The following is a 22,500-nucleotide window of genomic DNA, read 5'->3' as shown; positions in this document are numbered from 1 at the left end:
CTAACTAACTAATCAACTAACTAACTAACTAACTAACTAACTAACTAACTAACTAATCAACTAACTAACTAACTAACTAACTAACTAACTAACTAACTAACTAACTAACTAACTAACTAACTAACTAACTAACTAACTAAAAGAGAAAACACACTACAGTTTTCTGTCTGGTTTGTTGTGCTTTGGGAATAATAATAATAATAATAATAACGCGGAAAAATACAATTCAATTAAAAAAATAAACATAAAAAAATAAAAAATATATAAATACATGTCAGGATGTTTTGTCGGGAACACTTTTTAGGGGTCTATGACCTATTTTGAGTCAGGAAACAAAGAGATTTAGACTTAACATGTAGGCATATTTATATAATTTATATGCATTTATATATATATACTGTATATAAAGCGGAGGAGAGAGGAACGAGAGGAGGAGAGAAGAAAAAAGGATGATTTTATTATTTATCAAAAAATAATATATGATGAAATTATATATATATATATATATATATACAGTATATATATTATCCTGAGAGCCTCAATGATGCCGTATTTAGTAAGTATTCAGATCCTTTACTGCAGTAAAAGTACTAATACCACACTGTTACAATACTTACTGTAACTTTTACTGTAACAGTGTTTTCAGTACGACATCCAGGTATTTTTGGCATATTGTAGATTTCCATACTGCGTACTACATGCTACATTCTGGCCAAATCAGTACGTACTACTAGTATAGTATGAGGTTTAGAATACAGCCTTACCCGTCATGTCATCACATTGTGATGTCATCACATTCTCATGACATGTTGACATGAGAATGTGATGACATGATGACATGAGAATGTGATGACATCACAGGTAAGGCTGTATTCCAAACTGTCTCATGACATCACAATGTGATGTTCTGGAATCGGCTGTGATTCCTGTGATGCTGAGTTTGGCTTTAATCTAAAATTTTACTTATAGGAGAAGATTAGTGAACCAGACAGTTTTTGACAAGCTGATTTAACATTCAGGTTAATTTAACATTCGGGTTAATTTAACATTCGGGTTAATTTAACATTCAGGTTAATTTAACATTCAGGTTAATTTAACATTCAGGTTAATTTAACATCCAGGTTAATTTAACATTCAGGTTAATTTACCGTTCAGGTTAAACAGTTTAACGTTGACAGTCGACTGTAGGGTGAGTACATTATTTACATCTCCATGGATCAAGCATCATTGTTACTGAGCTCTAAGGAGCTTTGGTTCACCAAAGAACTGAAAACCTTCAAGGAAGAAAACGACGCTCTGAAGGAGATCGCCTGGGAAAGAAAAGTCCAACTGTTGGAAGCCCAGCAGAAGGAACTGCAGGACAACTTTACTTTGGACCTAGCTGAGAAGCAACGAGGCTGGAAGACGCAGCAGACTCAACTCCAGATCAGAGTGAACCATTTGACGTGGCACATTCGCGATAAGGACGCTGTTATCCGTGGTCTCCGTAAAGAGCAGCACGATAAGGACCCTGCAATCCCTGATCTCCGGCAGGAGCAGCACGATAAGGACGCTGTTATCCGTGGTCTCCGTAAAGAGCAGCACGATAAGGACGCTGTTATCCGTGGTCTCCGCCAGGAGCAGCACGATAAGGACGCTGTTATCCGTGGTCTCCGTAAAGAGCAGCACGATAAGGACCCTGCAATCCCTGATCTCCGGCAGGAGCAGCACGATAAGGACGCTGTTATCCTTGATCTCCGCCAGGAGCAGATCGATAAGGACGCTGTAATCCTTGATCTCCGGCAGGAGCAGCGAGGCTGGGAGACGCAGCAGACTCAACTCCAGATCAGAGTGAACCATTTGACGTGGCACATTCGCGATAAGGACGCTGTTATCCGTGGTCTCCGTAAAGAGCAGCACGATAAGGACCCTGCAATCCCTGATCTCCGGCAGGAGCAGCACGATAAGGACGCTGTTATCCTTGATCTCCAGCAGGAGCAGCACGATAAGGACGCTGTTATCCTTGATCTCCGCCAGGAGCAGCACGATAAGGACGCTGTAATCCTTGATCTCCGGCAGGAGCAGCGCGATAAGGACGCTGTGATCCTTGATCTCCAGCAGGAGCAGCGCGATAAGGACGCTGTGATCTTTGATCTCCAGCAGGAGCAGATCGATAAGGACGCTGTGATCCTTGATCTCCAGCAGGAGCAGCACGATAAGGACGCTGTTATCCTTGATCTCCGGCAGGAGCAGCGCGATAAGGACGCTGTGATCCTTGATCTCCAGCAGGAGCAGCGCGATAAGGACGCTGTTATCCTTGATCTCCAGCAGGAGCAGCGCGATAAGGACGCTGTGATCCTTGATCTCCAGCAGGAGCAGCGCGATAAGGACGCTGTGATCCTTGATCTCCAGCAGGAGCAGCGCGATAAGGACGCTGTGATCTTTGATCTCCAGCAGGAGCAGATCGATAAGGACGCTGTGATCCTTGATCTCCAGCAGGAGCAGCACGATAAGGACGCTGTTATCCTTGATCTCCGGCAGGAGCAGCGCGATAAGGACGCTGTGATCCTTGATCTCCAGCAGGAGCAGCGCGATAAGGACGCTGTGATCTTTGATCTCCGGCAGGAGCAGCGCGATAAGGACGCTGTGATCCTTGATCTCCAGCAGGAGCAGCACGATAAGGACGCTGTTATCCTTGATCTCCGGCAGGAGCAGTGCGATAAGGACGCTGTGATCCTTGATCTCCAGCAGGAGCAGATCGATAAGGACGCTGTGATCCTTGATCTCCAGCAGGAGCAGCACGATAAGGACGCTGTTATCCTTGATCTCCGGCAGGAGCAGCGCGATAAGGACGCTGTGATCCTTGATCTCCAGCAGGAGCAGCGCGATAAGGACGCTGTGATCCTTGATCTCCAGCAGGAGCAGCGCGATAAGGACGCTGTTATCCTTGATCTCTGGCAGGAGCAGCGCGATAAGGACGCTGTGATCTTTGATCTCCGGCAGGAGCAGCGCGATAAGGACGCTGTGATCCTTGATCTCCAGCAGGAGCAGATCGATAAGGACGCTGTGATCCTTGATCTCCGGCAGGAGCAGCACGATAAGGACGCTGTTATCCTTGATCTCCGTCAGGAGCAGCGCGATAAGGACGCTGTGATCTTTGATCTCCGGCAGGAGCAGCGCGATAAGGACGCTGTGATCCTTGATCTCCAGCAGGAGCAGCGCGATAAGGACGCTGTGATCCTTGATCTCCAGCAGGAGCAGATCGATAAGGACGCTGTGATCCTTGATCTCCAGCAGGAGCAGCACGATAAGGACGCTGTTATCCTTGATCTCCAGCAGGAGCAGCGCGATAAGGACGCTGTGATCCTTGATCTCCAGCAGGAGCAGCGCGATAAGGACGCTGTGATCTTTGATCTCCGGCAGGAGCAGCGCGATAAGGACGCTGTGATCCTTGATCTCCAGCAGGAGCAGCACGATAAGGACGCTGTTATCCTTGATCTCCGGCAGGAGCAGCGCGATAAGGACGCTGTGATCCTTGATCTCCAGCAGGAGCAGCGCGATAAGGACGCTGTGATCTTTGATCTCCAGCAGGAGCAGCGCGATAAGGACGCTGTGATCCTTGATCTCCAGCAGGAGCAGCGCAATAAGGACGCTGTGATCTTTGATCTCCAGCAGGAGCAGCGCGATAAGGACGCTGTGATCCTTGATCTCCAGCAGGAGCAGCGCGATAAGGACGCTGTGATCCTTGATCTCCAGCAGGAGCAGCGCGATAAGGACGCTGTGATCTTTGATCTCCAGCAGGAGCAGATCGATAAGGACGCTGTGATCCTTGATCTCCAGCAGGAGCAGCACGATAAGGACGCTGTTATCCTTGATCTCCAGCAGGAGCAGCGCGATAAGGACGCTGTGATCCTTGATCTCCAGCAGGAGCAGCGCGATAAGGACGCTGTGATCTTTGATCTCCGGCAGGAGCAGCGCGATAAGGACGCTGTGATCCTTGATCTCCAGCAGGAGCAGCACGATAAGGACGCTGTTATCCTTGATCTCCGCCAGGAGCAGATCGATAAGGACGCTGTAATCCTTGATCTCCGGCAGGAGCAGCGCGATAAGGACGCTGTGATCCTTGATCTCCAGCAGGAGCAGCGCGATAAGGACGCTGTGATCTTTGATCTCCAGCAGGAGCAGCACGATAAGGACGCTGTTATCCTTGATCTCCAGCAGGAGCAGCTCGATAAGGACGCTGTGATCTTTGATCTCCAGCAGGAGCAGCGCGATAAGGACGCTGTGATCTTTGGTCTCTTCCAGGAGAAGAAGAGTCTCAATGAAAAGCTCGTGGAGACCAGAACCGAGCTGTTGAGCTCTGCAGATGAACTCCGACAGAGAGAGGACGCCTGGCAGGCCAAATACAAGGCTCTGGAGGACAATGTCACAAAGGTCCTGACAGAAAAAGACCAGATCTGGAAGACTAAGGTCAGTCAGTTGGAGGACGTCAACAAGGACCTGACGGACAGAGAACAGAGCCTGGAGACCACAGTCCAACACATGGAGGTTGAGAAGAAGCTCCTGGAGGACATCTGCCTGAAAATGAAGAAGAAGATGAGAGGAGTCTTTTCTCGTAGGAGGACCGAGGATCGAGAGACAACATTACAGAAGATGAAAAAGGAAGAGACGGAGCGGGAGGGGGTGGAGAAGAAAGAGAAGAAGAAAGGTTGTTTTCGCTGGATGCGCAGGTTCTTCCTGAAGCGTGACGGCAACAGTCAGGTAGAGGAGGCTGCAGCTCAGGTTGGATACCAGCAGATCCCTCTTCCTCCCCCCTTCGCCTTCCCGTCTTCCCTCCACCCTTACCTTCCTCTCTCAACCTCCCCCTCATCCTCTACGTCATCACCGTCCCTCCACCCCTACATCCCTCCTCAGTGATTAGTGATTAGCACTGCAGCCTCACTGAGACACCTCCACCTGTCCGGCTGTGGGGAGTTTGTATATTCTCCCTGTGTCTGCGTGGGTTTTCTCCTGGTGCTCAGGTTTCCCCAGAATTCCTAGTTATGCGTGAGGCTAACTGGACACTCTAAATTACCTCCAAATATCTTTTTAATATATTTGGTGGTAATTTAGAGTATTCAAAAAAATTTCAATCTATCATATATCAGTAAGGGTTTTCTCCTGGTGCTCAGGTTTCTCCCACAATTCGTAGTTATGCATGAGGCTAACTGGACACTCTAAATTACCTCCAAATATTTTTAAAATATATTTTTAGGTAATTTAGAGTATTCAAAAAAAATGTCAATCTATCATATATCAGTAGGGTTTTTCTCCTGGTGCTCAGGTTTCTCCCACAATTCCTAGTTATGCGTGAGGCTAACTGGACACTCTAAATTACCCCCAAATATTTTTAAAATATATTTGGAGGTAATTTAGAGTATTGCATTTTTTTTAAATCTATCATATATCAGTAGGGGTTTTCTCCTGGTGCTCAGGTTTCTCCCAAAGTTTCTAGTTATGCATGAGGCTAACTGGACACTCTAAATTACCTCCAAATATTTTTTAAATATAATTTTAGGTAATTTAGAGTATTCCAATTTTTTTTCAATCTATCATATATCACTAAGGGTTTTCTCCTGGTGCTCAGGTTTCTCCCACAATTCCTAGTTATGCGTGAGGCTAACCGGACACTCTAAATTACCCCCAAATACTTTTAAATATATTTGGTGGTAATTTAGAGTATTCAAAAAAATGTCAATCTATCATATATCAGTAGGGGTTTTCTCCTGGTGCTCAGGTTTCTCCCAAAATTCCTAGTTATGCATGAGGCTAACTGGACACTCTAAATTACCTCCAAATATTTTTTAAATATAATTTTAGGTAATTTAGAGTATTCCAATTTTTTTTCAATCTATCATATATCAGTAAGGGTTTTCTCCTGGTGCTCAGGTTTCTCCCACAATTCCTAGTTATGCGTGAGGCTAACTGGACACTCTAAATTACCCCCAAATACTTTTAAATATATTTGGTGGTAATTTAGAGTATTCAAAAAAATTTCAATCTATCATATATCAGTAGGGGTTTTCTCCTGGTGCTCAGGTTTCTCCCAAAATTCCTAGTTATGCATGAGGCTAACTGGACACTCTAAATTACCTCCAAATATTTTTTTAATATATTTGGTGGTAATTTAGAGTATTCAAAAAAATTTCAATCTATCATATATCAGTAAGGGTTTTCTGCTCGTGCTCAGGTTTCTCCCACAATTCGTAGTTATGCATGAGGCTAACTGGACACTCTAAATTACCTCCAAATATTTTTTAAATATATTTTTAGGTAATTTAGAGTATTCAAAAAAAATGTCAATCTATCATATATCAGTAGGGTTTTTCTCCTGGTGCTCAGGTTTCTCCCACAATTCCTAGTTATGCGTGAGGCTAACTGGACACTCTAAATTACCCCCAAATATTTTTAAAATATATTTGGAGGTAATTTAGAGTATTACATTTTTTTTAAATCTATCATATATCAGTAGGGGTTTTCTCCTGGTGCTCAGGTTTCTCCCAAAGTTTCTAGTTATGCATGAGGCTAACTGGACACTCTAAATTACCTCCAAATATTTTTTAAATATAATTTTAGGTAATTTAGAGTATTCCAATTTGTTTTTCAATCTATCATATATCAGTAAGGGTTTTCTCCTGGTGCTCAGGTTTCTCCCACAATTCCTAGTTATGCGTGAGGCTAATTGGACACTCTAAATTACCCCCAAATACTTTTTAATATATTTGGTGGTAATTTAGAGTATTCAAAAAAATTTCAATCTATCATATATCAGTAAGGGGATTCTCCTGGTGCTCAGGTTTCTCCCACAATTCGTAGTTATGCATGAGGCTAACTGGACACTCTAAATTACCTCCAAATATTTTTTAAATATATTTTTAGGTAATTTAGAGTATTCAAAAAAAATGTCAATCTATCATATATCAGTAGGGTTTTTCTCCTCGTGCTCAGGTTTCTCCCACAATTCCTAGTTATGCGTGAGGCTAACTGGACACTCTAAATTACCCCCAAATACTTTTAAATATATTTGGTGGTAATTTAGAGTATTCAAAAAAAATGTCAATCTATCATATATCAGTAGGGTTTTTCTCCTGGTGCTCAGGTTTCTCCCACAATTCCTAGTTATGCGTGAGGCTAACTGGACACTCTAAATTACCCCCAAATATTTTTTTAATATATTTTTAGGTAATTAGAGTGTTTAAAAAAAGAAGTCAATCCATCATATATCAGTAAGGGGATTCTCCTGGTGCTCAGGTTTCTCCCACAAAATATATATTGAAATGAATAAAAAATAAATAAAATAAAATTTAATTAAAAATCAAATAAACAGTGAAATATAATTTCATTATGTCTGCCTCTCTGAATAAATGTGTACAGTATAAATACAACTTTATGACATTATGGTGGCTATAAAGTAGAAGTACTGGTATCTGTTTAAGTTGTGATTTCAACAACACTGAAGCTGATCAATAAAACGATCAATGTGACTAATAAAAGATGTTCCAAATAGTATTTTAGACGCTGGTTAACAACATGAGCCGGTTCTGTAATAAACCATGTGACCTTCATGACTGACGGGTTCATGATTATTTTTAATATTAGCACCATTTACAGGTAATTATTAAGCTGTCATTTCATTATTATCAACAGACAGTTGTAAACTACTCAAACATCTTTTCTTTCTGATTGTGAATCACTGGTGTTGAATACATGAAGCTCACAGTACACAGGTGGACAGGCAGAGAGACAAACATCTGGACCATGAGTTTATCCAGATGTTTTCCCTCGTTGTGTGAGTTGACTGATAACGAGTTGATCACTCACATCCTTTTCTACTACGTCTGTTTTTTCACTGTGAGCTGAGTTGATGAAACCACCCTATTTTCAGCTCTAATCGTTGCACACAATCTAGAAACACGCTTCCTCTGAACGTTCAGCTCTTCTAGCGAAGAGGATCGTTGCATCACTTCCTGCGCCAGGTCATCTAGAAGGCGGAAAGCAGAAGTTGTTGCTGCTGATCAGCATCTTGTTCGTCTGTGTCATCCAAATTACCAGCCAATAAAGTATGAGTCAGCTTAGAGGAATCGCTAAAACAAAAGTTTGTGTAGGAGAAAAATGACAGTTTGTTCTAGATGTATGAGATAATTAAATGTCCTGATCTCCTTCCTGCTCGCCAGGATATTATAATGACCCCATGTATGGAGGATGGCACCTGCCAAAGTAAAAAATAAATAAATATATAATGACTCAATAAATAAATATGTCATTAAATGTAAAAAAAAATTATATTGAAAATAAATGTAAACGAAATAAATGCAAAATAAATAAATAATACAGATAAATACATAAATAAATAAAAGATAAAAATTAAACAGAAGAGTAAATAAATAAGGGAATTAATTAATTAATTATGAATAAATAAAGAAACAAATTATAACAAAAATATCAAATGATGTTACATTTTTATCAATTAATTAAATTAAATATAAATAAATAAATAAATGACTCGATAAATGAATATGATATTAAATGTAGCAAAAATAAATGTATTATTTTATTATTATTATTATGTTTTACCATTAATTAATTGATAAAAATTGAGGTTTTTTTTCATAAATGTATGACTTTAAAATCTCGCAAATTTGTGAGTTTTTTTCTCGTAAATTTCTGGCTTTAAAATGTGTCATAAATTTGTCAGTTTTTTCTCATAAATGTGCCACATTAATCTCAGAATATCGGAGTTTTTTCCTCATAAATTAATGACTTTAAAATCTCATAAGCGTCTTTGAGTTCTTTAAAAGCGCTTTATAAGTTGAATTTATTATTATTATTATTATAAATTTGTGAGTTAAAATGTGACGTAAATTTGTGATTTTCTTCTCGTAAATGTGTCCCATTAAACTCAGAATATCTTCATTTTATTTTCGTAAATTTATGACTTTAAAATCAAAATATATATATAATATATAATATTAAAAAATATATAACATAAACACAGGAAGTCAGAATCATGATATTTTTAAAGTTATTAACTTGATATTGACCGTTTCCAAGTGAGAAGCAGAAGCCGGCGTGTGATCGCTTTAGTGTTTAAAAGTTGAACTTCTGTACAGATCAACTCGGGGAAACAATCATTTGGCGACAGCAGAAGTCACAGGTTCGAGACAAGACGAGGGCTAAAAATAAAAGAATCAGGACAGGAAAACAGAAGGCGTCCTGGTGTCAGCGCGGACTGTTTTTATAGGCGTTTGATGGAGGAGGACCACAGTGTGTGTTGGACCGGGATGAATCGGTGGTGGGAGGAGGGAAGTGTGTGTGAACAGCAGGACAAACAGGAGTTCAAGACGCTTTTTATTTGTGCACGTGTCCCCGTGTAAACACAGCGCTGTGTGTTCAGTTCATGAACATAAAAGGCTTCTGTGGGGAGTTAACACACCGACACGGCCTTTGTTAAATGTAAAAGAGACTTATTAAGAGTTCTCCTGACAGAGAAACGTACTTCTACTGTGACATCTACTGTTCATTATGTTCAAACTGTGTTGTTTGTGTGTTTCCAGTGATGGAACACCTCAACGCCACCCGTCTCCCCGGCAACCAATCAGACTTCAGCAGCATCTTCACCCAGCAGGTGCTCCCGCCGCTCTACTTGGTGATCTGCGTGGTCGGGGCGTCCCTGAATGGCGTGGCCGCCTGGATCTTCTTCAGGGTGCCCAGTGACTCGGGCCTGGTGGTCTACCTGAAGAACATGGTGGTGGCCGACCTCCTCATGCTGACCACCTTCCCCTTCAGGCTGGCGGCTCAGCTGGGTCTGGGCGGCTGGCGCCTCCACGTGGTCACCTGCCGCTACACCGCCGTGCTCTTCTACTCGTCCATGTACGTGGGGATCCTCTTCATGGGGCTCATCAGCCTCGAGCGCTACGTTAAGATCGTCAGACACACCTCCTCCTCCTCCTCCTCCTCCTCATCCTCCTGCAGGTCCCGGTTGGGCGGCGTGTCCTCGCTGCATGTCCTGCAGAGCGTCGGCTTCGCCCGGGTGCTGGCGCTCCTCACCTGGAGCTTCCTCCTCGTCTGCGTCCTGCCCAACGTGGTGCTGACCAGCCGGCCGGCCGACGAGGAGAGCTCGCGGCACTGCATGCAGCTGAAGACCGGGTGTCCACGCTCCTCAGCGTCGGCCTGTTCTGGGTGACCCTGCTGGTCCTCGCCTACTGCTACACCTCCATCGCCTGCCGCGTCTACCAGTCCTACCGCCGCGTGCGCCGCGACAACAGCGACGTCTGCCGGAAGTCGAACCGCAGCATCTTCAGCATCCTGGCGGTGTTCTTCGTCTGCTTCGTGCCGTACCACGTCTGCCGCGTGCCGTACACTCTGAGCCAGATGCCGGAGTCGGGCTTCAGCCCGGACGCCCGCTTCCTGTTGTTCCAGCTGAAGGAGGGGACGCTCTTCCTGTCGGCGCTCAACGTCTGCCTCGACCCCATCATCTACTTCCTGATGTGCCGAACCTTCAGAGAGTCGCTGCTGAGGAAACTGTCGAGAAGAGACCGGAGGAGGTCGCTGACCACCGGCCAGAGTCTGAGCCACATTTAGGAGGAGAGGGGACAAGGAGAGGAGACAAGTAGACAAGGAGAGGAGACGAGGAGAGGACAGAGGAGACAAGAGAGGAGACAAGGAGAGGACAGAGGAGACAAGAGAGGAGAGACAGGAGGAGGTCGCTGACCACCGACCAGAGTCTGAGCCACATTTAAGAGGAGAGCAGACAAGGAGAGGAGACAAGGAGAGGAGACAAGTAGACAAGGAGAGGAGACAAGGAGAGGAGACAAGGAGAGGGGACAAGAGAGGAGAAGAGGAGAGGACAGAGGAGACAAGAGAGGAGAGACAGGAGGAGGTCGCTGACCACCGGCCAGAGTCTGAGCCACATTTAGGAGGAGAGGGGACAAGGAGAGGAGAGGAGGAGAGGAGACGAGGAGAGGAGACAAGGAGAGGACAGGACAGAGGAGACAAGAGAGGAGAGACAGGAGGAGGTCGCTGACCACCGGCCAGAGTCTAGGAGGAGAGGGGACAAGGAGAGGAGAGGAGGAGAGGAGATAAGGAGAGGAGACAAGAGAGGAGACAATAGAGTCACTGCTGAGGAAACTGTCGGGAAGGAGAAAGCACAAAGAGAGGAGACAAGAGAGGAAAGTAGACAAGAGAGGAGACAAGGAGAGGAAACAAGGAGAGGACAAAGGGATAGGAGAAAAGGGGAGGAGGCAAGAGAGGACACAGGGAGAAGAGACAAGAGAAGAGAAAAGGAGAGGAGACAAAAAGAGAGAGGAGAAGAGATAAGGAAAGGAGACAATGACAGGATACAGGGAGAGGAGACAAAGAGAAGAGACAAGGGAAGAGACAAGTAGAGGGGACAAGGAGAGGAGACAAGTAGATGAGACAAGTAGACAACACAGGGAGAAGAGACAAGGAGAGGAGGCAAGAGAAGAGAGGAGATAAGGAAAGACACAAGGAGAGGACAGAGAGAGGAGAAAAAGAGAGGAAACAAGAGAGGAGTTGAGATAAGGACAGGACACAGGGAGAGGAGACAAGGAGAGAAGAAAAGAGGGTACAAGGAGAGGAGACGAGGAGAGGAGACGAGGAGAGGAATCAAGGATAGAGATGTGGTCCTGTGTAAATGCAGACTTGTATAATTGTATATAAATATCAGTATATATATATTAAAGTATAGATATTAAATAATGATTGACAGTCTCAGTTGTGTTTATTGATGAGTCACCAGCGTGAAGGAGAGAACAGGAAGTGGTGATGTGGAAGTGAAAGTGGACGCAATCGCTGGGCATCGAACTCACGGGACCAGAGACGGCTGGTGAGTTCAGTTCTCCTCCGGCGTTACCACGGCAACCGTCCACTTCTCAGTAAATTCAGCTGATCTGGTTTCTGTGGCTCTGAGGTCACTCTCTTCTCTGTTAGATTATAATAACTTTAATATTTATATACGTTTGAGACGGAGCACACAGCTCATCAAATAAAATCACACAGTAATATGCAGTGAGACAAAACAACAGTTTTTTGTATAGTAGATGTTAATATTAAAGTTATTTGTCATATGCACAATAATTTCATAGAAGCAGCCGTTGGCAATATTTTTTGTTCTCAGGCTGCTCTAATGCTGCTATAAAATAAATATAAAATCACACAAGTAAGAAGGGGAATTTAAAACATAAAATAGTGCAGCTGGTCAAATATAGGAATATAATATAATATGATATAATATAATTCAATATATTATAAAATATAATATAATATTGTGTAATTAAATATATTATAAAATATAATAGAATAAAATAAACTATAATAAAATACAATATAATATAATATCATATAATATAATATATTTAAATATATTATAAAATATAATAAAATAAAATATATAATATGATATAATATAATATAATAAAATATAATATAGTATAGTATAATATAATATAATAAACTATAATATAATACAATATGATGTGATATAATAAAATAAAATATAGTATAATATGATACAATAAAAAAAATACAATATAATATAATTTAATAAAATATAATATAATATCATATAGTATAATATAACACAATATAATATAATATAATATAACATAATATAATATGATATAGTATAATATAATATAACATAATATAATATTATATAATATAATATAATATTGAACATTAAAGAACATTGCGACAAAGTGCAAAAGAACATTAAGACATAATTAAAACAGTTATAAAAACATTAAAGATTAGAAAATAAAAACAAGCTAAAAATAAAAGCTAGGATAGAAGCTCAAATAGAATATAACACACAAGAGTAAAAGCTCTAATGCAGTATATAAGATCATTATCTGGTTTAATAAAAGGCAGCAGCAGCAAACAGGAACGTTTGAAGCTTTGATTTAAAAGAACTCAGAGTTGGAGGTCCTGCAGGTTTCTGGGAGCTTCTTCCAAATATTTGGTGAATAAAAACTGAACGCTGCTTCTGCATGTTTAGGTTAAAAGTATTTCAGTATATTATTAAAGCATGTGTATCAAAAGCATTCATCATATAAGTGCTGTGTAACAATATATACATACTTACAAAGTTGATGTCATCACTGTTGTTGTTGCTGCTGTATTTATTCCTAGATGGAGTGTTAAAGGAGCAGCTGCACAGCCTGGCACTGATCGATCCAAACTCCATTCAGAAAACAAGCATTTTAAAAGCTGTTTGCTTGTCGTCTTGGTAACAGACCTGACAAAGCATGAATTCAGACTTTTTACTAATCAGCATCATAATGTCGTTATTTCGGCTTCATTTTTGATCCGTTTATTGTAATTAAATCACAGCACAGTCTGTTTATTTTGGGTTCATACCGCAGTAGCGACGTGTGTCTTGCTAATTTAAGCTTCTCGCTTGGTGTGAATGCACGGTAACACAATACGAAGCAACAACGTAACGTGACTTAAAGGAACATAAACAACAGCACATGCACAACAACAGCACGATGTAATGATTCAATGAACCGCTGACACGCTCCCCAGAAAACATGAACACTGAACTGTTCTCCAGCTTTTCATTTAGAAAGAGCAACAACCAATGAGGAACCTCCAACAGTCGGCCGACCAATCCTGTAACTTCATCACTCGGTCAGTCAGTCAGTGACAGACTTTAGTGTTTGTAGGGCTGGCCCTCTGCGGTGCAGCCACAAATCAGCTCTGCAGCAACAATGATGGACACCAGAGAAGTTGAAGAGTTAAAACACAGAGTTGAACCCTCAAATGACTTCTGTCTATTTCAGTTTACACAACTCAGCAGTGGCTCCATAATAAAGCCAAAGTCCAGCATAGAGAGGCTCAGTGAATGTGGTCTGGACTCTGTGGAGGAGAGTCATGGTTTCAGAGACGCTGTAGAAGGACAGAATACCTGCACTGTGATCCAGGTACACTCCTACTCTGGAGGACAGAGGACCTGAGACGGGAGTTTTAACACTGTTGTACCAAAATGTATAACTGTTATTGTTACAATTTAACGCCAAACATTTGTCATTGTATCCAAATCTACATTCACCCCCCCCTGCTCTCCTGATACTCTTGTATGCGACTGCTACATGAACTCCATCTCCTCTCCACTCCACCTCCCAGTAACAACGTCCAGTCAGACTCTCTCTACTCAGGACCTGACAATAATCAGTGAATCTGTCTGGGTGACTAGGATAAGACTGATGTTCTCTCATTAATGTTGCTTTTCTGTTCCCCTCAGATAATAACAGCTGTGTGTATGCTGTGTTTGGATCCAGTGTGATTTCTCGTGAATACTGTAAGAATCCAGCTCTGGTCTTGGGCTCTGGTTGTGGCAGTAAAACATCCACTTCAGTCACTGTCTGTGAGACGTTTGTCCATTTCTCTCTCAGAACGTCCTGTAGTTTATCTCTGACTTCTGACACAGCCGCCGTCACGTCCTCAAAGTAGCTCAGAGGACGGATATTGATGCTGGATGTAGACTCGCTGAGCGGTGACAGTGACGGGTAGCTATATAAAAACTGACTGTGATCCTCTGTGTGTGACAGCAGCTTCAGCTCAGCGTCTCTCCTCTTCAGCTCAGTGATCTCCTGCTCCAGCTTCTCCTGAAGCTCTTTGACTCGACTCACTTCACTTTCCTGCTGGGATCTGACCTGCTGCTTCACATCACAGCTTCTTTTCTCCATGAGACGGATCAGCTCGGGGAAGATCTTCTCACTGTCCTCCACTGCTTTATCAGCAGAGCGATTGACAGCCTCCACCTCCTGTTGGAGCAGCTTCACATCTTTCTCTCTGTCCTGGATCCTCTGCTGGATGTTGAGTCGACTCACCTCCAGCTCTCTCTGCCTCTCGGTCCTTTCTGCTGCAGCTGAGACGGTGTCGTGGCCTTTATGTTCATCCACAGAGCAGAGATAACAGATACACTGCTGATCAGTACAACAGAACATCTTCATCACCTCGTCGTGACGAGAGCAGATGTTCTCCTGGAGCTTCTTGGAGGGCTCCACCAGCTTGTGTTTCTTGAACGGAGCTGAGTCATAATGAGGCTGGAGGTGTTTCTCACAGTAAGAGGCCAGACACACCAGACAGGACTTGAAGGCTTTCAGTTTCCTCCCAGTGCAGAAATCACAGGCCACATCTGCAGGTCCAGCATAGCAGTGATCAGCAGGAGCAGCTTGGAGTCCAGTCTTCTTCAGTTCCTCCACTAAATCTGATATTATAGTGTTTTTCATGAGGACAGGCCTCGGTGTGAAGGTCTGCCTACACTGAGGGCAGCTGTAGATCTTCTTCTCATCCTCTCCATCCCAGAAGCCTTTAATACAGTTCATGCAGTAGCTGTGTCCACAGGAAGTAGTCACCGGATCCTTCAGTAGATCCAGACAGATGGAACAAGAGAACCTTTCGTGGTCCAGCTGAACTCCTTGCTGCGCCATTTCACCTCTCAGAGACGACGACTGTCTGAGTCTCACTTCCTGAGAAGTGAAACTAGTTTGAGCTCTGATCTAAACAACATGTGCACTGAATGCAGCCTGTCAGCTCTCACTGCACCACCATGTCGGTTACACCCATCTTCAAAACTGTAGATCTGAAGGGGAGGGAACGAGGAAATAAGAGGACAGAGTGCAACTGGGTGGTTTTGAGAAGAGGAGGGAGGAGTTATCAGGCTCTGCTTCATTCCAGGAAGAGGAGCGGTTAGAGAGAGATACGAGTGGTTTGTTTACAATCTAGAGATCATTTCTCAGTTCAAAACACCGGAGCCATAAGCTTTTAGGAGGTGAACTCTTCTTGGTACCTCTGGGTTTGGAGACAGCTCCTCAGTTTTCAGAATTAGCTCTTCTTTTTCCCTGAAATACTGTTTGATGATGCTGATACAGCAGATGAAAAATAGAAGAATGAATCACTGCTGTAGAAGGAATGAAATCCCCAAATAGTTTTTACTTGTGTGATAAAGTCCTTCAAATGTTTGTGTAGAAAACAGATTAAATCTAGAATATCATTTTGAGTAAAAGGTGTATTTTAATGTCAGATGCATTTAAACAAATATATCAAATGTGTTAGTGGCCCTGAATCCCACAGGACCTGAATGCATCAGATCATTTGACTCTAATGAGAGATTACTGGCCTTATAATAAGTATAACCTAAATAAACAAATGCAAACTACATAAAAACAATCAGTGTGATAAAGGACCAGTGAGTAACAATTAGGGGGATCTATTGGCAGAAATGGAATATAATATTAATAAGTATGTTTTCTTTAGTGTCTAATCACCTGAAAATAAGAATCATGTTTTTGTGACCTTAGAATGAGCCGTTTAGAGAGCGGGTCCTCTTCAGGGAGTCCACCATGATGCACCGCTATGTTTCTACAGTAGCCCAGAACGGCTTGGGCTGGAGTCGATAACGTAACTCGCTCCCACCGTCGCGGCTCTCTCTGTCTCTTGCTTCATCACTCACTTCCCTCGTACACACACACACTCTAAGCGCTGGCTCTGCTCCAGATGACCTACGCTCCTCTTACAACAACTGGCTCTAGAGAGGGTCATCCGCGTTTTCGCGTCGGCCACTGTAGCTCTCCAACACGCTTGGCACACGGGAGAGGCTTCAGTCGGTTGCAGTCTCAACCTCACCACTAGATACCGCCAGATCCTACACACTGTTCCTTTAATGCCATTTTCCTAAAAAAACAGATCCCTCTGCGTCACTTTTCGGTGGCAGTAAACACGTTAATGTTGTGAATTAAACAAATATGCTTGTTTAGATTCAGGCAACAAAACCACTTAGTTAGGTTTAGGAAAAAAACAACATGGTTGGGCTTAAAGCTTCTATGTTTGAACAGTGAACATGAAACTGAATTTTGTAACGCACAGGACACGAACAGCGGTGTCTGGATGAAAGCCCTGTTGTTTGTTGTTAAATCAAAGAACACCTATAGGTTACAAAATGAATTCTATTAAATATCAATGATGGATTATAAACATACAACGGCCGTCCTCGGTGCAGCCTGACCAGGATGAATTAGGAAAGAGACAGAACTCAGACAATTAAACAAAACTAATGAACAATAAATAAGAAGTCTATGGACACCACGGCGGATGCAACAAGCATTATTAAGCCACATAAATAAAATAACCTGCCACTTCTTATAGAATCAACAGCAGAATAAAACATCACCCAGCAGACAACATGGAGTCGTATAAACTATATCAGGGGTGCCCACACTTTTTCAGCATGCGAGCTACTTATAAAATGACCAAGTCAAAATGATCTACCTACTATAAAAATGCAAAACATATATTTATTTATAAATATATTGAGTATTCTTTAAATGTACAATATATGTTGGTGTACCTTGCATAACTGCATGAACCCATATTGTACAATATAACTCTACATTTTTTGTCATTACCTTACTCTGATGACTTGCACTGAATGGAATCAGCCAGGGATGCATAGTCCGGACAGTAGCTGCTGATAGCCAGCCTCAAGCACACTTCCAAATGATCATCAGTCAAGGTGGAACGGTATTTGGACTTAATAATCTTCATGTGGGAAAAGGCTGACTCGCATAAATAAGTGGAGCTGAATAATGCAGTCAAGGAGGTAGCACATTTCCTCATGTTGAGGTACTTTTCCTCTGTGAGTAAGTTCCAGAACTGTCCATGAGCCCTGGACTTAAGCTGAATGTCAGTTTGTAGTGTCAAAATCTCATCCTCCACTCCAGATGAGTTCAGGTGAAACAGTGTTGCAATTTTTGATGCGAGTGAATCAACCTCAGCATCTTCCCGAAAAGGGTAGCACATGAATGTAGCGACTGGCTCCAGTAAAACAAAGTCTTGAAAGCGTCTGTCAAACTCTGACAGACAGTTCTCAATCTGCTCTGTGTAGCGTGCACTGTCAAGTTGCACACACGCCTTGCCTTGCGTCTCCAGCTCTGACGCGAGGTTCTGGAAGTTTGCCAAATCATGGCGCTGCATCTTTGAGGACAGATGTTGCATTTTCCATTTGAAAGCATTAACTGAGCTGATCATATTGATTACGATTTTGTCTTTTCCTTGCAGCTCTACATTCAGGTCATTTAACATGTTGGTCAGATCGGTTAAAAATGCTAAGTCTAGCAGCCACTGATCGTCATTTAGTTGGTTGTATTCTGCATGTTTAGCTACACGGAAAAACTCCTTAATCTCCGGACAGAGCTATCGAAATCTTTGCAGGAATTTCCCTCTACTAAGCCATCTCACGTCAGTGTGTAGCAACAACTCAGAGTGGTCGCAGTCAGCCTTCTCCAGATGCGCACGGAATAGCCGTCTTTGAAGAGATCTGGCACGAATAGAACAGGCGATCTTCATTGCCACATCCATTATCTCTTTCATGTTGAGCATTTTTGCGCATAACGCTTGTTGGTGTATTATGCAGTGGTAATTGAGGAAGTCTGGGAAAGCATCGTCCTCCCTGCACTTGGCAATAAATCCATTTGAGCGGCCAACCATCGCGGGCGCTCCGTCCGTGGTGATGGACACCAATTTCCACACTGGGAGCTGGGTTTTCTCGATAAAGTTTTTGAAAGACTGAAAAATGTCCTCTCCTCGCGTGTGTTCTTTCATGGGCAGTACTGTTAACAGCTCCTCTTTTGCAGTCATATCGGGAAACACCATCCGAATAAAAATGCACAACTGGGCTGTGTCACTCACGTCTGTAGACTCGTCCAATTGCAGTGAGAAACACTCGCAGTCCGCGATATCCTTCCAAAGTTGCTGGGTCAAATCCTCGGCCACGGCTTCACTGCGCCGTGTAACTGTACTTCTTGATAGCTGGAGAGCTTTGATTGAAGATAATATTTCTGGTTTGTTTTTAAAATCTCGGAACAACGAGTCAGCTGCTGCAACGAATGCCTCTTTTATCATCTCTCCGTCTTGGAAGGACTTCTTGTTCTTAATGATGAAGTGACTCACCCGGAATGATGCTTCGGTGGCAGCCTTCGCTTTTGTGGTCAGCTGTGAGAAAAATGACTGCTGTGGATTGGGAACTGGGATTTTAGTTCCTTCACCTTTCTCTTTCTCAGCTCGCTTTTCGGAGGGAAGTCAGTGTTGTAGTTTTTGTGAACAGTCCGAAAATGCCGCTCCACATTTCCCTTCTTCGGAATAGCAATGGTAGACTGGCAGATGAGGCAAACGCACTTCGAATATGACATTGTGAAAAAAAAGTCCTCCTCCCAGTCCGTATGGAAGTGGTAGGTTTTTGGCTTCTTACTTGGTCCAGCTCCCCCACTCATTTTTATACCCTTTAAGTTTAGAAGAAATAAATTGGAGGCTAACTAGGCAACTCGGTAGCTTGCTAGAGTTTTGCCGCACTTGGCGCGCTTGTTTGCGCATGCGTGGTGACCCATGTGTCAGAAAAGATCAGATGTCAGACTGGCTGCCCTGTATGTCAATCAAGTGACACATTTCATAGTGAGGATGGATGATAGGCTGACGTCTATTTATTTTTTTTATTTATTTATTTATTTATTTTTTAATGCCATGCGATCTACCCACACTACCTTCGCGATCGACCGGTAGATTGCGATCGACGTATTGGGCACCCCTGAACTATATGAACTCTACAGCAGCTGCATACACACATGTTAAAGTAAAGGAGAGCTGCACAGTTTTATACACCATGTAGCACAAACACAGAGACACACACACACATACACACACACACACACACACACAATGCTCCGTGTCTATACAACACAGTGTTTGTTGACGTCCCTCTCTGTACAGTGAGTTACATCCATCAGTGAGGTTGTTGTACTCACCTGTCTGGACGTCATTCTGGGAGTCTCGTGCACCATGAAGTCCTCCATGATCTGCTCCAGGTTCAACTCTGCTGCTCCTCAAAGTTTTCAGACATGTTGAGCTGAATGAGGCTCTGCAGTCACATCAGGGATTATTATCACAAACAGCAGAAAGGCCTCACACACACACACACACACACACACACACACACACACACACACACACACACAACTCACCGCTGGAGGATCCACCATGAGCATGTTAGCATGTTAGCATGTTAGCAGGTCGGCCAGATCCAGCATGCACCTTGTTGGTCTGCAACATCTAGGGTGTGTTTGATTTGGGTCACAGAGCGTGCTGGCAGGGTGGTGCATTAAATCAGTGACAGTCTGGTTCCTGACTAAATAACTATAACTAAAGAACTAATATCGGTTTGACACCATTTACCATGATGTATGACACAATGCACTTTTACTATAAAGGTTTTTTATCAGAATAAAAAGATGTTCTCAACTGAAACTGGAGACAAACTGAGTTGAGCTGCTTTAACCTCCACTACTGATATTTATTGATCGGTGATATCGACACAATTCTTCACAAAAAAAAAGCATCAATATGAGAATAGCCTTCTGACACACAACCCAAACACACTGTGGTCAACCTGAACTTCAGCAGCTGGCAGAAACAACAACTACAAGTTAGTAGAAAATCTACTAGAACAGTGTTAAAACATTAAAAACACAGGTGAGGTTTTTAAAAAGTGAAATGAAGGAGGACATACAGTAAACGCCTCGGTTAGTGAGACACAAGCCAAACTACCACCAGGAAAATCACTCATTTCTGTTTACTAAAAAAAGGAGAATTCACTTTGACTAAGAGAAGTCCGACACCCTGACCATGATGTATGAGACATTATAAAGTTTCTGATGGGCTTAAAAACATAGTTTAAAACATGCAGACAGACTGAGTAGAGGAGCTTTAACCTCCACTACATCCCTGGTTAGCAGGATGAGGGCGCCCTCTTGTGTTGTGCATCAGGTTTCACATTTCTCTTGTTATTATCCTGCTGTGATGTTCACTGCAGGAAGACATGTCAACACTTCACTGAGCCTTTGGCAGCTTCAAACAACATCAGTAAAGAGACATTTAAATAGATGTAATATCACACTACGTCAGTTTGTTCAAAGGAGCTGACAGCTGATCTCTGTGCAGTGAAGACATGAAAAGAACAAGACTCAGTCTAAAGCGAGTATATGTCTGGACCGTATCTGGGCAGGATGTGAATTTGTGGCTAAATTGTTCCACAAATAGTCAGTTGTCATGTCTATCATGTTTTGTGAACAGTTTTTTCCACTTATATCTTAATGTTTGATTGAAAGACAACTTATAATGAAGCAAATTGCATTCAGTAATAGTAAATGGTAACATTTACTAGTCATACATTTTATAGAAGGTGAAAAGGTATCAGCATGACATACAGTCTGCAAGGTTAGGCAACAAGGCAGCTTTATTTGTAGAGCACATTTCAGCAACAGGGCAATTCAAAGTGCTTTACATAAACATTTAAGAACATTGAGACAAAGTGCAAAAGAACATTAAGACATAATTAAAACATTTATAAAAACATTAAAGATTAGAAAATAAAAACAAGCTAAAAATAAAAGCTAGGATAGAAGCTAAAATAGAATATAACACACAAGAGTAAAAGCTCTAGTGCAGTATATAAGATCATTATCTGGTTTAATAAAAGGCAGCAGCAGCAAACAGGAAAGTTTGAAGCTTTGATTTAAAAGAACTCAGAGTTGGAGGTCCTGCAGGTTTCTGGGAGCTTCTTCCAAATATTTGGTGAATAAAAACTGAACGCTGCTTCTGCATGTTTAGGTTAAAAGTATTTCAGTATTTTATTAAAGCATGTGTATCAAAAGCATTCATCATATAAGTGCTGTGTAACACCAGCTGTGTCTCACTGGGCAGATGTTCAGTGTTGTTTCAGCAGAGATGAACAGAGATGCTCCACTTCCTCCTCTCGTGGTCTGATATCTTCCTCTTCCCCACTGGACTCCTCTTCCTCCCATTCTCTTCCAGGACAGAGACGGCGTGGGTGGACAGTGGACACAGAGCCGCCACCTAAACATTCAGTCTCTGCTGCAATAACAAGTTAACGCAGGCGACCGCGGCCGACTTCACTGCCTCTCAGAGGCTGCAGCAGGTTCAGTTATGTTAGCTTAGCTTGTCGGGAAGGAGGTTAAATAACGCTCCAAAGTTAGACTAAAGGGTTAAATGATGTTAATCCCCATAGGAGACATTTCATTGACCTCACTGTATAAAATGACCTCTGGTGACCTCTAGGATAATCAAAGCCTCATGAAACTTTACAGCCACAAAATAGAGACCTAGAGCATTCAGAGGATGGATGAATCAGACTAGAGACCTAGAGCATTCAGAGGATGGATGAATCAGACTAGAGACCTAGAGCATTCAGAGGATGGATGGATCAAACTAGAGACCTAGAGCATTCAGAGGATGGATGGATCAAACTAGAGACCTAGAGCATTCAGAGGATGGATGGATCAAACTAGAGACCTAGAGCATTCAGAGGATGGATGGTAAATGGTAAATGGACTTGGACTTATATAGCGCTTTTCTAGTCTTCCGACCACTCAAAGCGCTTTACACTACATG

The 22,500-nt window shown here is 42.5% G+C and overlaps 1 protein-coding gene and 1 pseudogene across 1 annotated transcript; one reads left to right on the top strand and one right to left on the bottom strand.

Moving 5' to 3' along the window:
- The window catches only part of LOC141776247 (P2Y purinoceptor 14-like), a 12,069-nt pseudogene extending 1,381 nt beyond the window's left edge, over positions 1 to 10,688 (top strand).
- Positions 10,689 to 13,332: 2,644 nt separating this feature from the next.
- LOC141776395 (tripartite motif-containing protein 16-like) lies at positions 13,333 to 15,665 on the bottom strand. Its single transcript, XM_074649927.1, has one exon. It carries the CDS (start codon positions 15,471 to 15,473, stop codon positions 13,812 to 13,814), a length of 1,662 nt encoding a protein of 553 aa, XP_074506028.1. The 5' UTR covers positions 15,474 to 15,665; the 3' UTR covers positions 13,333 to 13,811.
- Between the last annotated feature and the right edge of the window lie 6,835 nt (positions 15,666 to 22,500).

This window comes from Sebastes fasciatus, chromosome 11, assembly GCF_043250625.1.
Source record: "Sebastes fasciatus isolate fSebFas1 chromosome 11, fSebFas1.pri, whole genome shotgun sequence".
Lineage (NCBI taxonomy): Eukaryota > Metazoa > Chordata > Actinopteri > Perciformes > Sebastidae > Sebastes > Sebastes fasciatus.
The sequence above is the reverse complement of the archived record's forward strand: the minus strand, read 5'-3'. Positions and strand labels throughout refer to the sequence as shown.

Excerpts from the sequence above, each read along its gene's own strand:
- LOC141776395 (XM_074649927.1), bottom strand. The coding sequence starts at position 15,473 with ATGGCGCAGCAAGGAGTTCAGCTGGACCACGAAAGGTTCTCTTGTTCC.